General features: G+C 33.0%; 1 protein-coding gene across 2 annotated transcripts; it reads right to left on the bottom strand.

Moving 5' to 3' along the window:
- Positions 1 to 219: 219 nt before the first annotated feature.
- LOC127848704 (usherin-like) lies at positions 220 to 18,896 on the bottom strand. 2 transcript variants are annotated; one of them, XM_052381308.1, is made up of 12 exons: positions 18,750 to 18,896; positions 16,394 to 16,495; positions 11,286 to 16,259; positions 7,916 to 7,956; positions 7,519 to 7,635; positions 6,970 to 7,083; positions 6,488 to 6,616; positions 5,246 to 5,311; positions 4,805 to 5,002; positions 4,358 to 4,539; positions 3,620 to 3,782; positions 220 to 2,782 (listed from the first exon to the last, which is right to left on the bottom strand). In XM_052381308.1, exons 3-12 carry the CDS (start codon positions 11,369 to 11,371, stop codon positions 2,496 to 2,498), a joined length of 1,383 nt encoding a protein of 460 aa, XP_052237268.1. In that variant the 5' UTR covers positions 11,372 to 16,259; positions 16,394 to 16,495; positions 18,750 to 18,896; the 3' UTR covers positions 220 to 2,495. The 2 variants fall into 2 exon arrangements, with proteins under 2 accessions (XP_052237268.1, XP_052237269.1); XM_052381309.1 differs by having other exon boundaries at positions 16,394 to 16,514; positions 18,750 to 18,866.
- Between the last annotated feature and the right edge of the window lie 852 nt (positions 18,897 to 19,748).

Below are 19,748 nucleotides of genomic sequence, written 5' to 3'. Positions count from 1 at the left end.
GAGATTGCCCTCGTTAAAATAAATATGAACAACAGCAAAAAAAATGGGTTCAATTCATACCTTTTACAAACCAACAATGACGCTATTCAGACAAATTGTATTGCAAAACATGTACAAATAATCATTCACAAAAAACAATACTTATAACAATTCGATTAAAACACATCTTTTGTAAAATATTTTCTTTTAGTTTATTTTTTCTAGATAGAAAACCTCTATGTTTCGTCAAAATACATTATTAATTTTATGTTTTTGCGATAAATCACAACGTTCTTTATATGACATTGACATTGTTAAAATTGTTTGATATGTATTCACGCATACGCTAAATATTGTTTCGATTGATTATAACTTATAATGCTACTTTGGATACACAGATTCTTGTTTTCAGGTTTATTTTATTTTAATTTTAATTATAAAGTTTGTTATTTAAATTATGGAAAATAAGTTAATAATACTAATTATATATTATTATTATAAAAAGTATAACTACTGCTACTACTACTACTACTTCTACTACTACAATCCCCGATAGTTTGCATATAATAGAGAGTAGGCATCTGTTAAAAAAGTTGTCTTTTATACACACTGAATCTTCACATCTAGTTACCAAACAGCACATTGTACTTGTATTTATTATAATTAATTTTCTCACTCGGCAAATTGTGAACATTCGCTTTTTTCCGCTATTCAGAATTTCAGTGATTTAACGATTAATTATTTAAATAGATATCATAAAGAATGAATCACATTAATAACGTCATTGTACTATGCATTTGACAGTATATAAATATTACATGTCTGACAGGGTGACAGTAAATTTGTCAACTTGAGGAAATACTGTCAACCGAGGCGAAGCCAAGGTTGACAGTATTTTTCCGAAAGTTGACAAATTTACTGTCACCCTGTCAGACATGTAATATTTATTTTATTATACCGAACAAAATATTCAAACAGGAACAATTTATATAAATCATAAACAATTTTAATATATTCAATAATTGTATTTAATTTCAGCAATGAACAATTATTAATATGTTGTGTGGTTCAGATTTTCGGGCCAAGCAAAATGAACTTAGCTTCATTCGGCTGCGACCTAGTAATCGATTTGTCCGACCCATTTTCTCAATCGTCAATATTTTCTTTAGAAATATATCACCGAACCAGCTTTCCGTATTTTATTTTCATCACTTGATTACGTAATTTTTGACGTACTCGTGTGACGTCATTTCGGTGACGAAACATTTTGGGACAACAATATGGACGTGGCGTTTTTTAACCGTTAAATATTTGTTTAAAGCATCGAACGAATCCAAAACGTATTTCGGATTGTGTGTTTGTCATGCATAACACCGTAAAAACAGACAGTGGAAGTTTATACCGTTGTAAATTTATTGCATTTAGCATTTCATTAAAGTTGCTATTGTGGTAATTGTGTCGTTTATACTAAATTGAATTTTTTATGACTCCTGTCAAAGCTTAAATAATGGCAGTAATCTATTATACAGCACAGTTTCAGCTGCAATCGATATCTAAATTATCCAAATACAACGGGAATGCAAAACTGCGCATGCGCGAATGGGACAGTATAATTTTCGAACATTCCGCACGTGATTGCTATGGCAGCGGGATACAGTATTGTTTGGACAGTAATTTTTTTCCCGCTAGTAGCACGTGATTGACAAGGTAGCGGGAGAAGTATTTTTTGGACAGTAATTTTTTTCCCGCTGGGTCTGACAGTATTTCTATGTCACGATGAACTATGGGAGTCAAGCATTGTGAATAAAAGTGAGGTATAATAATACTTTATATTTAACAACGACATTCAAAGTTAAATCTTAACACAAAACGACATTTAAGACTAAGTTATATTGTGGAAACACTTTGTGTTTACTAACTTTGCAGAATTTCCTAGTCAAAACGAAATCTTAGAAAAGTGACGCGAGTTCAGTTTTACTTACGAATGTTTCATTTTTATTGAAAAGTCAAACTCGCAGAGTACTTTGAGTTTCTACGCTCTGAGTCTTTAACAGAAGACGACAGCGTGGGTCTCAATATCCCACTCAATAATTATGCAGTTTTGGTGAAAAAAACTTATATTTTAACTGGCCGTTTTGGAACGTTGAAGCGTAAAAGAACATCACGATCGCAAAATCTAATGCATAAAACATTTAAAATGAGTAAAAATAATTCCTCCTTACAATAACGAAATAAACCTCATGCTATAGACGGCAAAGAAGCAAATTTAACACGTGGACTTTTGATTATATCTAATAGGGCTTTGAGTGCCGATTACATTATGAATGACTTTTAAGTAAAATATGAGCCCCAATCAAATATGATTTATTGTTTACATGATATCTTTGTTTGAGCGTTATAGCATTACAAGAAAACGTAAGTTATCCGATGAGTAGGTGGACAATGTTTTCTCAATATAAGTACATATTGCCTGAGCATATTTGTAACTAATTCATTTTGTATAAGAAAAACAATGATCATGATGCCTTTGCCCAGCGATCGATTGTGCACTTAAATGATGTATGCTTATCTGTTTGTACTATAACATCACTTCCTGTAATACGTGATATTTCCGGCAATGAATCTACCCATCGATTTGTGAATATAACATATTCCAAACCATTTTTGAAACACGTCTGGCAAACTCTCTGCGTCATGAGTTTCATACGTCGACCTGCATACTTTGTGGGATAGGTCACTGTTATATGAAGCCACACTCTGTCGCGTTTTCTCTGTTCAATCCCCTCGAGACGAAAGCTTAATGCTAGAAAACAAACAAACATACTGAAAACAACATTTATTTATGCCAAACAAATGGCGTACCAAAATATTACAACCTTCTTTACGACATGGTCAGTTTTCAGTGCAATAAATTACAACACAACTGCATCTTTCTTCACACCATGTTTGTGAATATAACAATCGATTAAGCATTAACTCATGGTGGAATATACAATTCGCCCTTTGTATAATAAGCATCTAGCGTTTACTAAGGTTTAAACGTTACCACCGTATATGCAAGATTATCTGCAAATATCATTTTTCATTATAATATCGACACTTTTAACACACACCAATATTTAAACAATTGTTAAAATTGTTTCAATTGTTTCATATTACAAAAGAGCATCAATGATCTAATTATAACATGTAAATAGTTATGCTTGAGATTTAATAACATATTTTACTATGACGATTCCATTGTTCTCATGTTTAACTAAATGTTCGTACAATATTTAACAAAAATCAAAGATAGAAATCCAAAGATAATGTTTACATAACCAGTGGTAGTGTCAAGTATTAAGTTATGTTACTTTGATGGTTATTGTTGTATCGTTCAAACTTATAAGATTGCAGGAGAACATAGCTCGTCATTGCTTTCCAATAATAACCCAACATGCTACTATCTGGAGCGGAAGTTCTGATCAACAAGTGCACAATATTTTGGTTAATTTTTATATGTATATTCCCAACTTTTCTTACAAATTACACTTCAACGTAACTGCTTATGTTACCGACATAGACGTCACTGCTGACAAAAGAACTTAAAGTACTGAATATGTTTAAAAACACATTAAAGCGCTGTAAAAAGATGACTTACTGTTCCTCATCGTGCATTCAGAAGGTCCGCTGTGGTCTCCAGTAATGCAAGAGTGGCATTTGATAGGTCTAACTCGGGGTTGCGGTTTCACATTTGGTGTTTGAAGTGTGTCATTTTTAATCTCTTCAACGATATTTGCAATAATTGAATTGTCGTCGCACTTCTACAATAAATAAATGTTCTTTCTTCATTGGTATATATTTTAGTATAGCTTACATATTGTTGTATATTTTGTTCAAGAAAACTCATATGCGTTCCAAAGTTAAGGATTTAAACAGCAAACATCAAATACGAAATGTAATATATAAACATTTACATTTAAGCAATTCATTTGCAGTACTATGACATTAACTATGTACATTAGAAAACGTTGCAAGCTCGCTTGAGGAGACCGTTGAGCAGACTGACCCCGAGTTGTCCTTATAATTATCATATAGTAGTATAAGGGGACATTGCGATAAGTTTGTATGATGAGATATGAACCTTGTTGCTAATGATTTTGTGCATATACGTTACCGGTAATTCTTATTAGTTTCTGCTTAATTAAGATCAGATGTAATGTTTGATTTGCCTAAGGCTAGGAGCCAAACGCGCCAAAGTATCGTAGTGAAAATACTATCTAATAAAATAACACAAACGTTTTTGTTGTGAGTGAAACGGTGATTATGTTGTTTTTTTTTACTAATGAATCATTGGGCATAGTTGTACATTTATAAAATAAACTGTTAAGATACTTACATGTGTCTTGGAATTAAAGGTTCTGAGCGTCCTCTGTTGTTTATTAAAGCAGACTTTGTCATCGTTTACGTTGTCTTTAAGCACCAACGACTTCCTACTACTGGTTTGATTTGCGCAAAGATACATTCTTTTGTCCACTACTTTATCGCCACAGCAAGTTTGTATTGTAGTAAAGTAAATTTCTGAAAAAAGATATGTATCGTGTTTGATTCATTCGTTCCCATTTTAACGTTAATTTATTATCAAACATCATTTTTAAAACTGCCTTCATATTCAGATCCCATCTTCAGATCTATTCATAACCGTTGCGTAAATGTTCACCAGCAGACACACTCAGACAGTGAAACAATCATCTCGAATAGGTGGTCAATTACTGATTATCAAGACAGTTAATATTTCAAACATCGGATCTATTTTCAGAAGCAAAGACATTTTGATTAGACTGACCTTTGTTGTTACAACAGCCTATGGGTTGCACATCGTACATGTGCAGGCTACCGTTACAGCAGACGTCTTTTGATGTGTTGTATATTTCACTCCCACAGCACATCATCGTATAGGCTTCAGTATGTTTGTGACGAGTTTTATGGAGCACCGTCTCGCAACACTCGTACCGGTATGTGGAACTTTCCTTTGGATACGGCACTGATCAAAATATATATTTCGTATAAATAGAAGGCATCAAATGTGTTCTGCGCATTTCTTAAAACGGATAATAGTAAATATAAATTATATATTTGATAAAAAATCAAAGGGTTGTACTATGAAAGACACAATTCTTCGATATACTATTACTTATGTTCGATGAACATCAGCCTAAACAGGATTACACACGTTAAACATGATTTGAATGAGTTTATGAAAAACACAATTACTGGTCGTTGTTACCTTGGCCACAATAAAAGACTTCCGATGGGACGTTTGTTGTGGTTTTGACATTTGGGATCTCCACGTCTGAAATTTGGACAGTCGTTTTAGAAAAAGCTGGACACTTTCAATGCAATCCATTATCGACACAATCTGGCATTGTATCTGCCCATTCAAACCAATACGTCACTCAATTTATATTTTGCATATTGTTTACCGTAATATTTCTATCTTAACAAGCAATTTCATTGAACTGATATCCCCCGCCAATATGCTTCTGGACACAACAGTGTTCTATTTGACACTCAAAAAAGCATTTTTTTCAAGATACAAAGGGCCATAACTCCGTTAATATCCCATGGCGTACAATGCCATTAGGCGTGCATCATCCTCTCATCCATATTTATACTCATACCTAGTTTCAACGAAATCCCCCAAAGCAATCCCAAGATATGGCTCCGGACACAAAAAAAGCATTTTTTCAAGATACAAAGGGCCATAACTCCGTTATTCGCAGATGGTTTACAATGCCATTTGGCGTGCATCATCCTCTTATCCATATATATACTCATACCAAGTTTCAATGAAATTCGCCAAAACACTTCCAAGATATGGCTCCGGACACAAAAGTGCCGGACGGACGGACGGACGGACAACGCCAAAACAATATCCCTCCGCCTATGGCGGGGGATAATAATCGAGACGGAAACATTTAATTTCTTAGATTTTAAAACCGCTTAACACAATCTAAGTATGACGCAAATGTATCTATATATTGTATCAGCATTGTTTCAAATAGTTTCGCCTTCTACATTTGAACAATACCATTTCAGACAAAATGCTAACACGAGCTTGAATCGTAAGAATAACATGTTTTGTTTGTTTATTGAAACATTTCGCCGTTTTCAACAGTTTATCCATGGTACCAGGGCAGTCAGCTAACTTATTTGCGCTTTCCTGGGTAAGCTCGTTTACCATAACTAAAGGCGCACACACATGCCAGTAATTGTCTTTAGCCCTCCTTGAACCAGAGGTAGGGGATCAAACCCGCGATCCTTGATAAGCAGTATAACGCTCTACAAAATGAGCTACCTGGTCGAACAATAACATATAATTAGCAGAACATAATCAATTGTTTTATAATATATAAATATAGACCGAACAAAGCGTTATTGTGGCTGAACCGACATACCTATAGAACTTTATACTACGATTATATCGCTTTTTTTCGTGTATAGCCAAAACGAAACCCTGATTACTTACTATCAATAGATGAGGACTTTTGCACAGCCGTTCCATTCACGCAGATCAAAGGAATGTCTCCTGTTGGAGCGAATTTGTCAGCGCAGCAAATACCTTTGCCATGGAAGTAAACCTTTCCGCCGCAGCATACTATAACACGAAAGAAATAATATTAATTTATTAAAAGGTTCTGTTATTGAATATAAAAAAACGTTTTTTTATATATATTTCTTCAAGATATGAAGAGATGTTATAAAGTAAGATAATAATGAAAAGTATTCCAGTGGAATATTTAAGATCTGTTATTATTTGAATAAAGCATTCACTAGAGTTTAACTATGATTACACTTACACAATGAGACATTTTTTATTAAATATGCATACATACAATGTTAATGTACAAACCTTACAAAATTAAACATTTTATAATCCACGAAAACATATAACGGGACGATTTGTTTCCAAAACTCGTTGATTAACTAGTGCAGGAATAATATAAATACCTAGATTCTGGTTTTTGTTGTCGTGCATGACGTCGCCACAGCAGAAATGTGTCTTGCTCTGATTATAAACGTTGCCATTACAACATTGGTGCGAATGACCTGGATATACTGTGCCTGGAATTATACGGGTAAACTGAGCGGTCATATGCGACTGTATAGTTTTTAAATAGCATTTAATGAACGACTATAATCATGCAATCAAACCTTAGCTCGTCGATTTAAACATTGCATGTCTTCCGGGTCTTAATTTTGCAGGAAATGAACCAAAAGAAATATGGTATTTTACGATTATAAAAAACATCTTATACACATATGAGCGTAAATATGATAGTTTGTTTAATTGTAGATTTATATTGGAATCAAGGAACTATTAATAATGGTGGTATACTTTTACGTTAATAACCAAATCTTTTCAAACTTTCGATGAAGAGTACTCACTATGAAGGCAAATAAACTGCAACTATAGTGAACATGTATCTGCAAACACATGCAATCATAAATTAAGAAGAAATTAATCACATTTGTTTATGAAACAAGAAAACAACGTACCGTTACAGCATTTCATCTCAAATCCATTCTGAACTCTCGGATACAAGCCTTTACAACACAGCTGGTTGTCAGGGTTATACCATTCGGGGTAACCATTAACAAGACATCTCAGACATTCTGAAAATATAAGTTAATGAGTTCATGAAGCAGCGTAAATATATGCATTGTACAATATCATGACAATATATGTTACTTCCAATGACCTCGTCAGAATTTACTAAAACCGCAGAACAATTACAGCGCTATTGGACAAAATATTTACATTTGATGAGTAATTTAAATGCTCAAATCCTACGACTTGTTTGCATGCGCAAAGTTTAGCGTGACCGTAAATGAAAATATGATCATAATAGTGCATGTAGATCTACCACCAGTATCGGTTACTGTAGAAACATACCTCCATATTTCATGCAAATCACCAGAATTAAGATGACGTATCTGAAAATGTAATTGACGTTTTAAGATAATAAATAAATAGCCTGCAATCAGTTAAGTTACCTTTTCGATAACGATAAAAGAAGATAAATTAAACTATTACTACTACTACTACTACTACTACTACTACTACTACTACTACTACTACTACTACTACTACATCTTCTACTACTTCTACTACTACTACTACTACTACTACTACTACTATTACTACTACTACTACTACTACTACTACTACTACTACTACTACTACTACTACTACTACTTCTACTACTACTACTACTACTACTATAACAACAACAACTACTACTACTACTACTACTACTACTACTACTACTACTACTACTACTACTACTACTACTACTACTACTATTACTAGTACTCTTACTACTTCTACTAATACTACTATAACTACTACTTCGTATACTACTACTACTACTACTTCTTCTACTACTACTTCTACTACTTCTACTACTACTACTGCTACTACTACTACTACTACTACTACACTACTACTACTACTACTACTTCTACTACTACTACTACTACTACTACTACTACTACTACTACTACTACTACTACTACTACTTCTTCTACTACTACTACTACTACTATTACTACTTCTACTACTACTACTACTTCTACTTCTTCTACTACTACTCCTACTATTACTACTACTACTACTTCTACTACTACTAATACTACTACAACTACTACAACTACTACTACTACTACTACTACTACTACTTCTACTGGTACTACTACTACTACTACTTCTACAACTACTACTTCTACTACTACTACTACTACTACTACTACTACTACTACTACTACTACTACTATAACTACTACTACTTCTTCAACAAAAACAACAACAACTACTGCTACTATTAATACACCTCGTCTTCTTCCTACTACTACTACTATTACTACTACTACTACTACTACTACTACTACTACTACTACTACTACTACTACTACTACAACTACTACTACTACTACTACTACTTCTACTACTACTACTACTACTACTTGAACAACAACTTAAACATTACAGCTACTATTACTACTTCTTCTACTATTACAACAACAATTACTATCACAGCTACAACTACTGTTACTATTGCTGCTGCTGTTACTGCTGCTTCTATTACTACTTCTACTACTACTGCTTCTGCTACTGCTGCTACTACTACTACTACTACTACTACTACTACTACTACTACTACTACTACTACTACTACTACTACTACTACTACTACTACTACTACTCCTACTACTACTACTACTACTTCTACTTCTTCTACTACTACTTCTACTACTACTATTACTACTTCTTCTACTACTTCACCAACAACAACTATTACAACTACAACTACTGTTACTATTGCTGCTGCTGTTACTGCTGCTACTATTACTACTTCTACTACTACTACTACTGCTTCTGATGCTGCTACTAATACTACTACTACTACTACTACTTCTACTACTACTGCTACTTCTACTACTTCTACTACTACTACGATACTACTACTACACTACTACTACTACTACTACTACTACTCACTTCTACTACTACTACTACTACGTCTTCGACTACTACTTCTTCTACTACTACTACTACTACTACTACTACTACTACTACTACTACTACTACTACTACTACTACTACTTCTACTACTACTACACCTACTACACCTCCTACTACTACTACTACTACTAGATCTTCTACTACTACTACTACTACTACTACTACTACTACTACTACTACTACTACTACTACTACTCTACTACTACTACTACTACTACTACTACTACTACTACTACTACTACTACTACTACTACTACTACTACTTCTACTACAACTACTGCCACTACTGCTACTACTGCTACTACTTGTACTACTACTACTACTACTTCTACTACTACTACTATTTCTACTACTATTACTACTACAACTACTACAACAAGTTCTACTACTATTACTACTACTTCTACTTCTAATATTCTGCTACTACTACTACTACTACTATTACTACAACTAATCATAATAAACATTGTAACCAAAATAAACATAATTTAATAATAATACTATTATTATAAATGATAGTACCAATGAGGCTGAAATTGATACATTATGTAATCCAACTGACACTACGCTTCACATAAATTATTCAAACGCTGTTTTCCAATTTGGGAGACTTCTATTCCAAATACATGTACTATGAAGTTATTCAAATAAGATCGGACTAAAGTGTTTTTTGCACTTAACGACAAAATGGTGAACCAATTATCATGATCATTGAATCAGTTTGAAGACGAACGCGACAACAATTGTCATCGCTGACCTTATCTGTTGGACTCCCACATTTGTAGGTAAGCGGAAATTACCTGTATTGATTTTGAAACCTGACATCATGAATGTCTTTTGTTTTAAGAGTGTGAATGTGTTTTTGGCTTTTCAAGCTGTGTTATATTTGTACAGCCCGGATGCGTACCGTTAACCTGTTCATGTATGTACTATGTGTTTGTACTTTAAATTGATATTTTGAAATGATGTCCATGTGCTGTATTGATGTTGCGTGGAAACCCAAGCATGCAATATCAAATTTACATTTTGAAATAAAGAACGTATGTTGTATACATATACGATCGTGTGCGGAAAACCTGATGGAATATCCGTCGTTTTGTTATATATACATTCGCATTTATGTCGTAGCAAATTATTAAATAACACATTCAAAGATGTGTATTATACTAAAGAAACCTAAAGAGTTTTTTTGACATGTCCACACAACATGTTTCTGCATGTTCATATATTCAAAATTTTACGTTTTTCCATTACTTCTACGAATTAATGTGTATAGTGCTAAGGACTTTAATCAGACTTAATTTAAGATGTTACTATCTATGATTTCATAAATGTTTATAAAACCTATGTATCGATATAATATATATCCGCCAATATAACCATGTGGAATAGAATATTTACGCATAATATAATCACATATAGCCTGTCAAAAGAGTTTCTATTCACTGTCTTCATTATTGCGGCAATGCAGGTTTGTGGACTACCATAACGTTATTATAACGAACAAATATATCATGGTTTTAATATAATATATATATATATATAAAGTTAACAATTAAAATTAGAATTTACTTTACTTTTAACAAATGCTCATTTTATTAACTTCATAATATTAAATGTAATTCTCATAATACGTTTGAGTTTTGGTTGATTTCAATTTCCGTTTTAACCATCAATGTTTTAAATTCAAACAATAGAATAACATTTTAAATTTACATGGAAATAAAAAAAGTGACCGTACCTATGCGTTTTCGTCGCAAGTCCATTTCCAGCGCATATTTTCATCATTTGTATTTTAATTTTATTATTTGTTTGTAGTGATGGCATTTTAAGCAAGCATTAAAACGATTAACATTACAATACATTAAACAGAAAACGGCGATTAATATAGTTTAACCTTTGGGAAACCCGTTGGACATTGTGGGAAACTGTCCGAAACATGTGGAAAATCTATGACTCATAAAAACAGGGAACCCGAATTTCAAAATATGGAATGATTGATATATTGAACGTCATATAAGGAAAGTTTATGGGGGCTTACTTTCGTTAAGTGGCGGCTTTTAGCCATGAATGGCATGACATTTCACATGTAAATGAAATAGATTGTAATCTAGCGTTTGCATATATTTGTCAGAACATTCAGAACATAGGTATATTTACGACTTGTACAATACGTACATAAACATTACATAAATACATATATTACAAACATAATATAAAGTCACAGTGGAGAAAGGAAGCACATTCAATCAAATAATTACATAACTATAAGAGGATGAACTGATTTTTTAATTATAAGTAATAGCAGTTCTATGAGACAGTGCTTATTTAATATATAGAGCTAGTTTTTTCAGAACTTTCTTACACTTAGTATTTAACAATTCAATGAATTTAATAACACTTGGATTAACATAATAGTATCGTTTGATATATTTTGTCTAATATCATTATATTTAGGACATATAGGTATAAAATGGCATTCGTCTTCCAAATCATGCGTATCACAATATGTACAAAAACGTTCATTTCTTTCAACTCTATTTACACCATATCTACCAGTATGTATACGCAATGGGTGAGAACACATTCTTATTTTGCTAATAAAGAATCTAAGGTTACATAGCAATATATCTAGATATGATTCATACTCGAAATTTACTTTAAGATTTGCATACAAAGTTAACACACCATTATTATCCTTGTCGACACGCCATAATTGTATGAAAGTATCAATCACTCTCTGTTTAAATACTGGTATAAAAGATTTACTATTGACACCAAATGGATCATTCCAAACATTATTAAAACCGTACTGAAATAACAAATTTATAACCTTAGTTACCCAATTGCTTTTACCATTATTACAATCAACTAGGCACATATTATACACTTCTTTGAGGATAATATTATCAGTTTGAAGTAAACGAAACCAATATTTAATTATCTTAACACATCTGACAATATACAATGGATAACGTGCCAATTAACCATATACAGCAGCATTTGAAGTTCTGATATTAACATTTAGTATCCTTTTACAAAATTTGAGATGAACCCTTTCAATAACTTTAGATTTAGCGTGACCCCAAATCTCTGACGCATAACATAAAGTAGATCCAACAAAGGAGTCAAACAATTGACATAGTAGTTTTGGCTTCAATTTATATTTGTTGCAATTAATCAATTAAACATTCAAAGCTTTAAGAGCTTTACCAACTAATTGTTCTTGATTCAGTGCAAAATTACCAGTATTATTGAAAACTGTTCCTAAATAATTAAAATCATTTACCACTTCCAGTGGGGAACCATTATATACAAAATTCTCTGATTGCAAAAGACCGCCTCTTTTTCTAAAAAACATAACTTTTGTTTTATCTACATTTACATCTAGACTCTATTTAGTGCAATAACTATGTAATAAAAGTAAACTTTTGTTAATCTTTTCAGGCGAATTACCAAGAATTACCATATCGTCAGCAAATAGCAACACTATAAAGATAATATCATTCAATGCTAAACCACAATTTATATCTTGTTGTAAAAATAACTCGAAGTCATCTATAAATAGGGAAAATAAAATCGGCGAGATTACCTCCCCTTGACGTAAGCCTACAGCATATTAAAAAAAATCGGAATAATTATTACATAGCTTAATGCATGATTTAACTTTATTATACATAAATTTAACAATGCGCAATAGTTTACCTCTTATGCCCTTTTTATATAATTTAAGCCACAGGCCATTTCTGTAAACGCTATCAAAGGCTTTTTTAAAATCCAAAAATACACAATACAGACGTTTATTATCATTAATATATTTCTGTACTATAGACCAAAACACTAATAAAGCATCAATGGTAGATTTACCTTTTCTAAATCTAAATTGGGCATCAGATAAAATACAATTTTCCTCCCAATAGGTATTAATTCGTTTATTTAATATAGCTGTGAATATTTTTGATAAGCAACTAACTAAAGTTATACCACGATAGTTGTTTACATTATTTTTATCTCCCTTTTTATAAAGAGGTATAATAACACCCTCACCCCAATTACTTGGAAAAAAATCGCTGTCTAAAATTTTATTAAATATATCACATACGTGGGAGGACAAAATATCGATAGATTTTAATAAAATACTCATTTAGCAGAAAATCATTCCCATAGGCTTTCCCTCGCTTCAATGCTTTTACAGCTTCTAAAATTTCATTTACAGATATTGGCTGATCCAAACTATCATCAGCATCATCACAACAATCAAAATCGTGAGTTGAGGCAAAATCCTCTGACTCGGTATTAACATTTCGAGATATATCGTTTCCTAGTTCGGAAAAGTATTTGAAAAAAGAGTCTAAAGAAAGACCATTAATGATTAACAACATTTTTGCTTTAAAATATTTCCAAAACTCTTTTGGTTTAGACAATCTCATATCTGGGAAAATTCTGGTCGTTGAGAATTTTTAGGTTAAACATGTTTTCTAGGACTTACCACAAACGAACAAAAACAGTGGAACGTCATGGTGCCATCTTGTTACACAGAACAAAGAAACCCACTTACGCGTTAAATCAATAAACAACTGCGCATTTATTGCTTAAATATCATCAATACATATGCCTGCCTTTTGTGCAGTGATGGTTTTTTTTAACAGACATGACAAAATACTAGGTTAAGGTCATTGTGTACTTAAAATTGTCCGACGAGTTGATTAAATGTTTACACTACGAGGCTTGCCGAGCAGTGTTAGCCCTTTTAAGAGGATACGGATAAATATAAGTATAAACTGGAATAAACATGATATTGTTTTTAACCTGCAACATTTATTATAAAAATGCCTTAGGAAATCAGTATCTGAGCGTAAAATATTTTACAACAATAGCCCAAAACAGATTAAATTAACTGAAATGTGAACCCATACATCATGCATGATGCAGCATTTCTCTTCGACGATATTGTTGTGTTTTCGATAAAAATTCTTCTATTACCACATTTTTTGCTGACATATGATTTGTAAAAATCAGATCTTAGCGGTCTCTTTTTCTTCTCATCTTAGTAGTTACATTGATTAAACGCATCATGTTAATGTTCGTCAAATTGTGAATGCTTCCATCGCGATTCTTATTTTCTTTACGAAAACAGTTGGTGAACGCAGCAAATTCTTTGTGGACATACATTCTTTTATCAACTAATAAAGAAAAGACATATTCATAAAAGAAATCACCATTTAAATTTTACTTCAGATCCCAATGAAAAGTAAAAAAAAGAGCAACGCATCCGCAATTCAAGATTAAACACTCTTTTATTCACCGACACTGTTTTTAATCCGTACATTGTTCAACAAAATCACTGAATTCAAAACATCGCGTTATTCGGAGTACATTATTTGTTATTAAAGAAATCTACAATGCGAACTCAACGGTTTCATGCCATCTATGTATTCCAACACTTTTATTACAGCCGCATGTAATTTAACTGTTGTTGAACAATATAAGCAACATATTGGTTTTAACGTAAACCTTAGTCACTTTATATATTAAAATATTATTTTGGTGTTTTTGTAACAATCAAAATATAACCAAAAGGCAGTAACTGGCCAATTGATCTCAATTCAAACTGTTTATAGAAAAGTCGTCATCGTATTACGAGCAATTATAGATAGCGTGTACAAAAAATATGTGCATTTTAACAAAAATTGGTCACCTAGTCAATTATTTAATTACTTTAGTTTCAACAGTAAAAGCTCGTACGAGAACTGTTAGCTCTTAATAATCGCGAACCAACACACTTTCCCGAGCACTGACTTTGGTGAAACTATATCCTGATATAAACACATCCTCTGAGATGTCGTCTAACAAAACACGGGGCGAAAAAACTCAAACTCGGCGTCTACGCGCAACATATGCGGCGTCCTATTATGTTGTGACGTCACCGCGACTCGTAAACTTACGCGAGCATTCCACAATATCGTAATTTCCGAAAGTTTATTGAAACGCAAAAATGGTTAGATGCGATATTCGCAACTCTCGAACGAGTTGTAACATACTAAATGGGGCTAATTGAAACGGTCCCCTGGTTCGGTAATACATGTAAAGAAAATGTATTAAAACAATATAGCACTTAAACTATGTAATACATTTACAAACTATGAAATACCTTTACATATTTTATTAATGATAACATCACTACCAGACACGCGTTACTTTGGTTTCTATAGATAACGAGGAGTTTTATATATTAAAATGCATTTGTATTTTTCATTTGATTCACTTACATGTTTATGTATGCACCAATCAGTTGCACGTGTAATGCAGAAACTGAAATAACATTTCTTTAACAGTAAACGTCTTCTCGAATCTATTAATGATCCTGTACTATCTGTTAAGGAATTTGGTCGAAGCATTCGAGAATATTTGTTGTTAAACCAGTCCGTTAAGTTATATAAGATGAAAAGTGTGTTTAGTATTTCATAGACTCTCTTCTTTTTTATTTTTCAAATGACCTGAATGTGTTTAGGTATTTCAGAACACTACGTTAGGAATGTCTGGACGCTGGTTTGTATCGTCTGCTGGCAGACAGGACATTTTTCGATTCCGCGTGCGCATTCCGTGCACATCCGGTGGTGGGCACATGGAAGGAACAGGACATTGGCTTCTTTAGACTTACATCTCATGCACAGAAGTAAGCTCTTCAGTCGCTGGTTTTCTGTAATTGGGTCTCCTGAAATAATACTACATATTTTGCAGTCCAATAGATGTAATCATATTCGCAGCTTAACTATGAATTTCATGTGCTAACTGTAATGCTCAAAAGGTGCAATGGTCATTTCAAGCAAATACAATCAAAACCATTACCATGAAAACAATTTTGACTGATCTGGTCACTATCTTCGTCAGTTCCTTGAATTTTCATGATTTTGATTAAAGCGATGACGTCATCAATGACTGGTATAGTTCCTGGAAATGACAGAAAATACTACTAATCATAATAGTTGTTATTATAATAAACACAAAAACAACAACAACACATGGTTTTCGTGTTGATATGTTGCTGAGAAAAAAGTTAACAAATACTATTTATATACTATTTCAAAGATGTCAGATTTCTGGAAACGACTCACAACAGTTTATCTGACGTATCTTGTGATTTTTACTTGAGACAAACGTAAAACAAATATTCTGACTATAAACGTGATCGTGTACGACGTGTTTTATATTATATTATCTTTAGTAATAAATAAGAGTATCCCTGTGGTAAAAAATAACATTTAATACACTTGCATGTATGCATTTAAAAAGAAACTCGCATGATGTGAGTAGCAATATAAAAGATGATAAGATATATGATCATCATTTACCAATTAATTTTAGGGAACGTTATGGCTTTTTTAATAAATAAAATGATTTTACAGAATCATACTTTTTATAATTAACAATTAAATATTGGTGTTGTATGATTGACTGGAATTCAAACCGTGAAAGTCCCGTGAGGCAACCCAGTGTGTAAACATAATTCAGTGCACTTGACCTTGTGTAATGGACTTAACTTTATTTGATAACATATCAAATGAACACTTATTTGTACTTAAAAATATTACAGATAAAGACATTTATTGCTAAACCGCCAAATGTCTTATTAAACGATATCATGCATTAGAAAGTTGGAACGATGTTAAGGTTTAGTTACAAATACAACCATTATTACTAACTCCAGACTAAACTATAGGATCGGTGAGCTTTAAATAACAGATGGCTAAGTACTCACGTGAAGTCCAAATGAGCTATCCAAATTCAATCATTCAGTAGAGGGTTTAAAATGCGGGGTGAAAATCTTTAAATTTAGATAAAAGACTGGTGGACGATAATATGAGATTTTCTCACTGTGGTATCATTGCACTTTCACTATTCCTTTAAAATCAATATGTGATATCATATATATTTTAAATACTCGATGTTATTTGTATGATACTATGAATGAAACAAGACTATTGTCAAGCAACATGGTCCCCTACCGGTGAAACTCCACCATTTTCAACAATATTTCTAGTCTATTTGTTGCAATAGATACCAGTGGTCTTGACGTAGGAACAAAATGAAATGACCTGCATTATCTCCATTTTGCCAGCTATCCATGTTTCAAGTTTAATAAAAAAATATGAAGAACTTTTAAAGATATCGCAGGATCCACAATGTTCGACAATAATTCTAGTCTTTTTGTAGCCATACATGTAGCAACCAGATTTCTTGTCGTAGGAACAAAATGAAATGATGTGCATAATCTCCATATTGCCATCTGTCCATGTTTCAAGTTTCATGCAAAATATGAAGCACTGTTTAAGTTATCACAGGATCCAGAAAAGTGTGACAGTCTCACGGACACACAGAGCGCAAACCATAAGTCCTCTCCGGTTTCACCGGTAGGGGATAGTAAAGTGTGACAGTCTCACGGACACTCGGACACACAGAGCGCAAACCATAAGTCCCCTCCGGTTTCAACGGTAGGGGATAGTAAAGTGTGACAGTCTCACGGACAATCGGACACACAGAGCGCACACCATAAGTCCCCTCCGGTTTCACCGGTAGGAGAGAGTCAAGTATTACCATGAAATAAGGTATTACAATTAAATAAAGTATGACCCTGCGGAGATAATCGAGAAAACTATTCATTAGCTAGATATAATGCTTTTTGTAACAAAAACTATGACATTCTATACATGAAGCGCTATCATGATCATAGCCACTATTCATGCACTGGTTTGATAAAATATAGAATGATAAAAATATTCAAACGATCTCGAATACAGAATATGCAACGATCGTGGCATATCCTGTATTCGAGTTCGTTTGAAAATAAGAGTTTAAAATTTAATGCAATGACATATGTTTGGAAATTCCAAACACAATGTTTATATTTAGATAATTGGGTATCCCAGTTTAAATAGTGTCCACACCCATAATCACACGATTTTCCATGCATGTTTTATTGAAAAATTCATTTTTTTTATAAATATATAGTGATTTAATGATTGCTCGACTACAACATAAATCTTGGCAGTGTTTCAACGATATTTTAACGATACTGGTCAACAAGAGTTTCTGACGTCGGCCGTATTCGCAAATGCAACGTAGGTCTTAAAGCGAAATATAATGATTATCAGCACTCCAAATTATACACAACACAAACATTTAAAGATATTATTTAAATACGTACCTATTAGCACAATAAATTGCTACAAGTCAGTCAGATTTCTAAGTCAGCACTTATTCTTCATTAATTAAATTAAGAGGCCACTTTCGGGTTCAAAGCCAAATATTCCTTCTGGTTGTCGCCCCTGCTACCTTGTAGGTTACATTATACTTAATAATCGAGTAGTATAGTGGATGAACTCTCTAAAAAGACCAACTACTCCTATTTCTCTACTACTACTACTACTACACTACTACTGACTACTAGGCCGTACGACCAACTACTACTACTGACTTACTACGACCTACTACTACTACTTACTACTACGACTACTATACTACTTATACTCACTACTACTACTGGACTACTACTACTACTTACTACTACTACGGACTACTACTAACTACTACTAATGACTTCTACACAACTGACTACTACTACTACTACTACTAACTGACTACTAACATGACTACTGCTACGACTACTACTACTAACTACTACTACTACTACTACTACTACTACTACTAGTCCTACCTCGCTAGCTACAGCCCTTCTACGACTTACTTCTACTACTACTACTACTACTAACTACACTCTACTACTACTACTACGCACTTACTACTACTCTACTACTACTACTACTACTACTACTACTACTACTACTACTACTACTACTACTACTACTACTACTACTACTACTACTACTACTACTACTACTACTACTACTACTACTACTACTACGACTACAACCACTACTACTACTTCTACTACTACTACTACTACTACTACTCCTACTACTACTACTACTCTACTACTACTACTACTACTACTACACTACTACTACTACTACTACTACTACTACTACTACGACTACTACTACTACTACTAGTACTACTACTACTACTACTACGACTACTACTACTACTACTACTACTACTACTACTACTACTACTACTACTACTACTACTACGACTACTACTACTACTACTACTACTACTACTACTACGACTACTACTAACGACT

Source organism: Dreissena polymorpha, chromosome 10 (assembly GCF_020536995.1).
Source record: "Dreissena polymorpha isolate Duluth1 chromosome 10, UMN_Dpol_1.0, whole genome shotgun sequence".
Lineage (NCBI taxonomy): Eukaryota > Metazoa > Mollusca > Bivalvia > Myida > Dreissenidae > Dreissena > Dreissena polymorpha.
This window is presented reverse-complemented; position numbering and strand designations above follow the sequence as displayed.

Coding starts and splice junctions, on each gene's coding strand:
- LOC127848704 (XM_052381308.1), bottom strand. CDS start 11,371: ATGCCATCACTACAAACAAATAATAAAATTAAAATACAAATGATGAAA. Junction 7,636..7,915: donor GATTTGCATGAAATATGGAG/GTATGTTTCTAC, acceptor TTATATTTTCAG/AATGTCTGAGATGTCTTGTT. Junction 5,003..5,245: donor AGTCTTTTATTGTGGCCAAG/GTAACAACGACC, acceptor TATTTTGATCAG/TGCCGTATCCAAAGGAAAGT.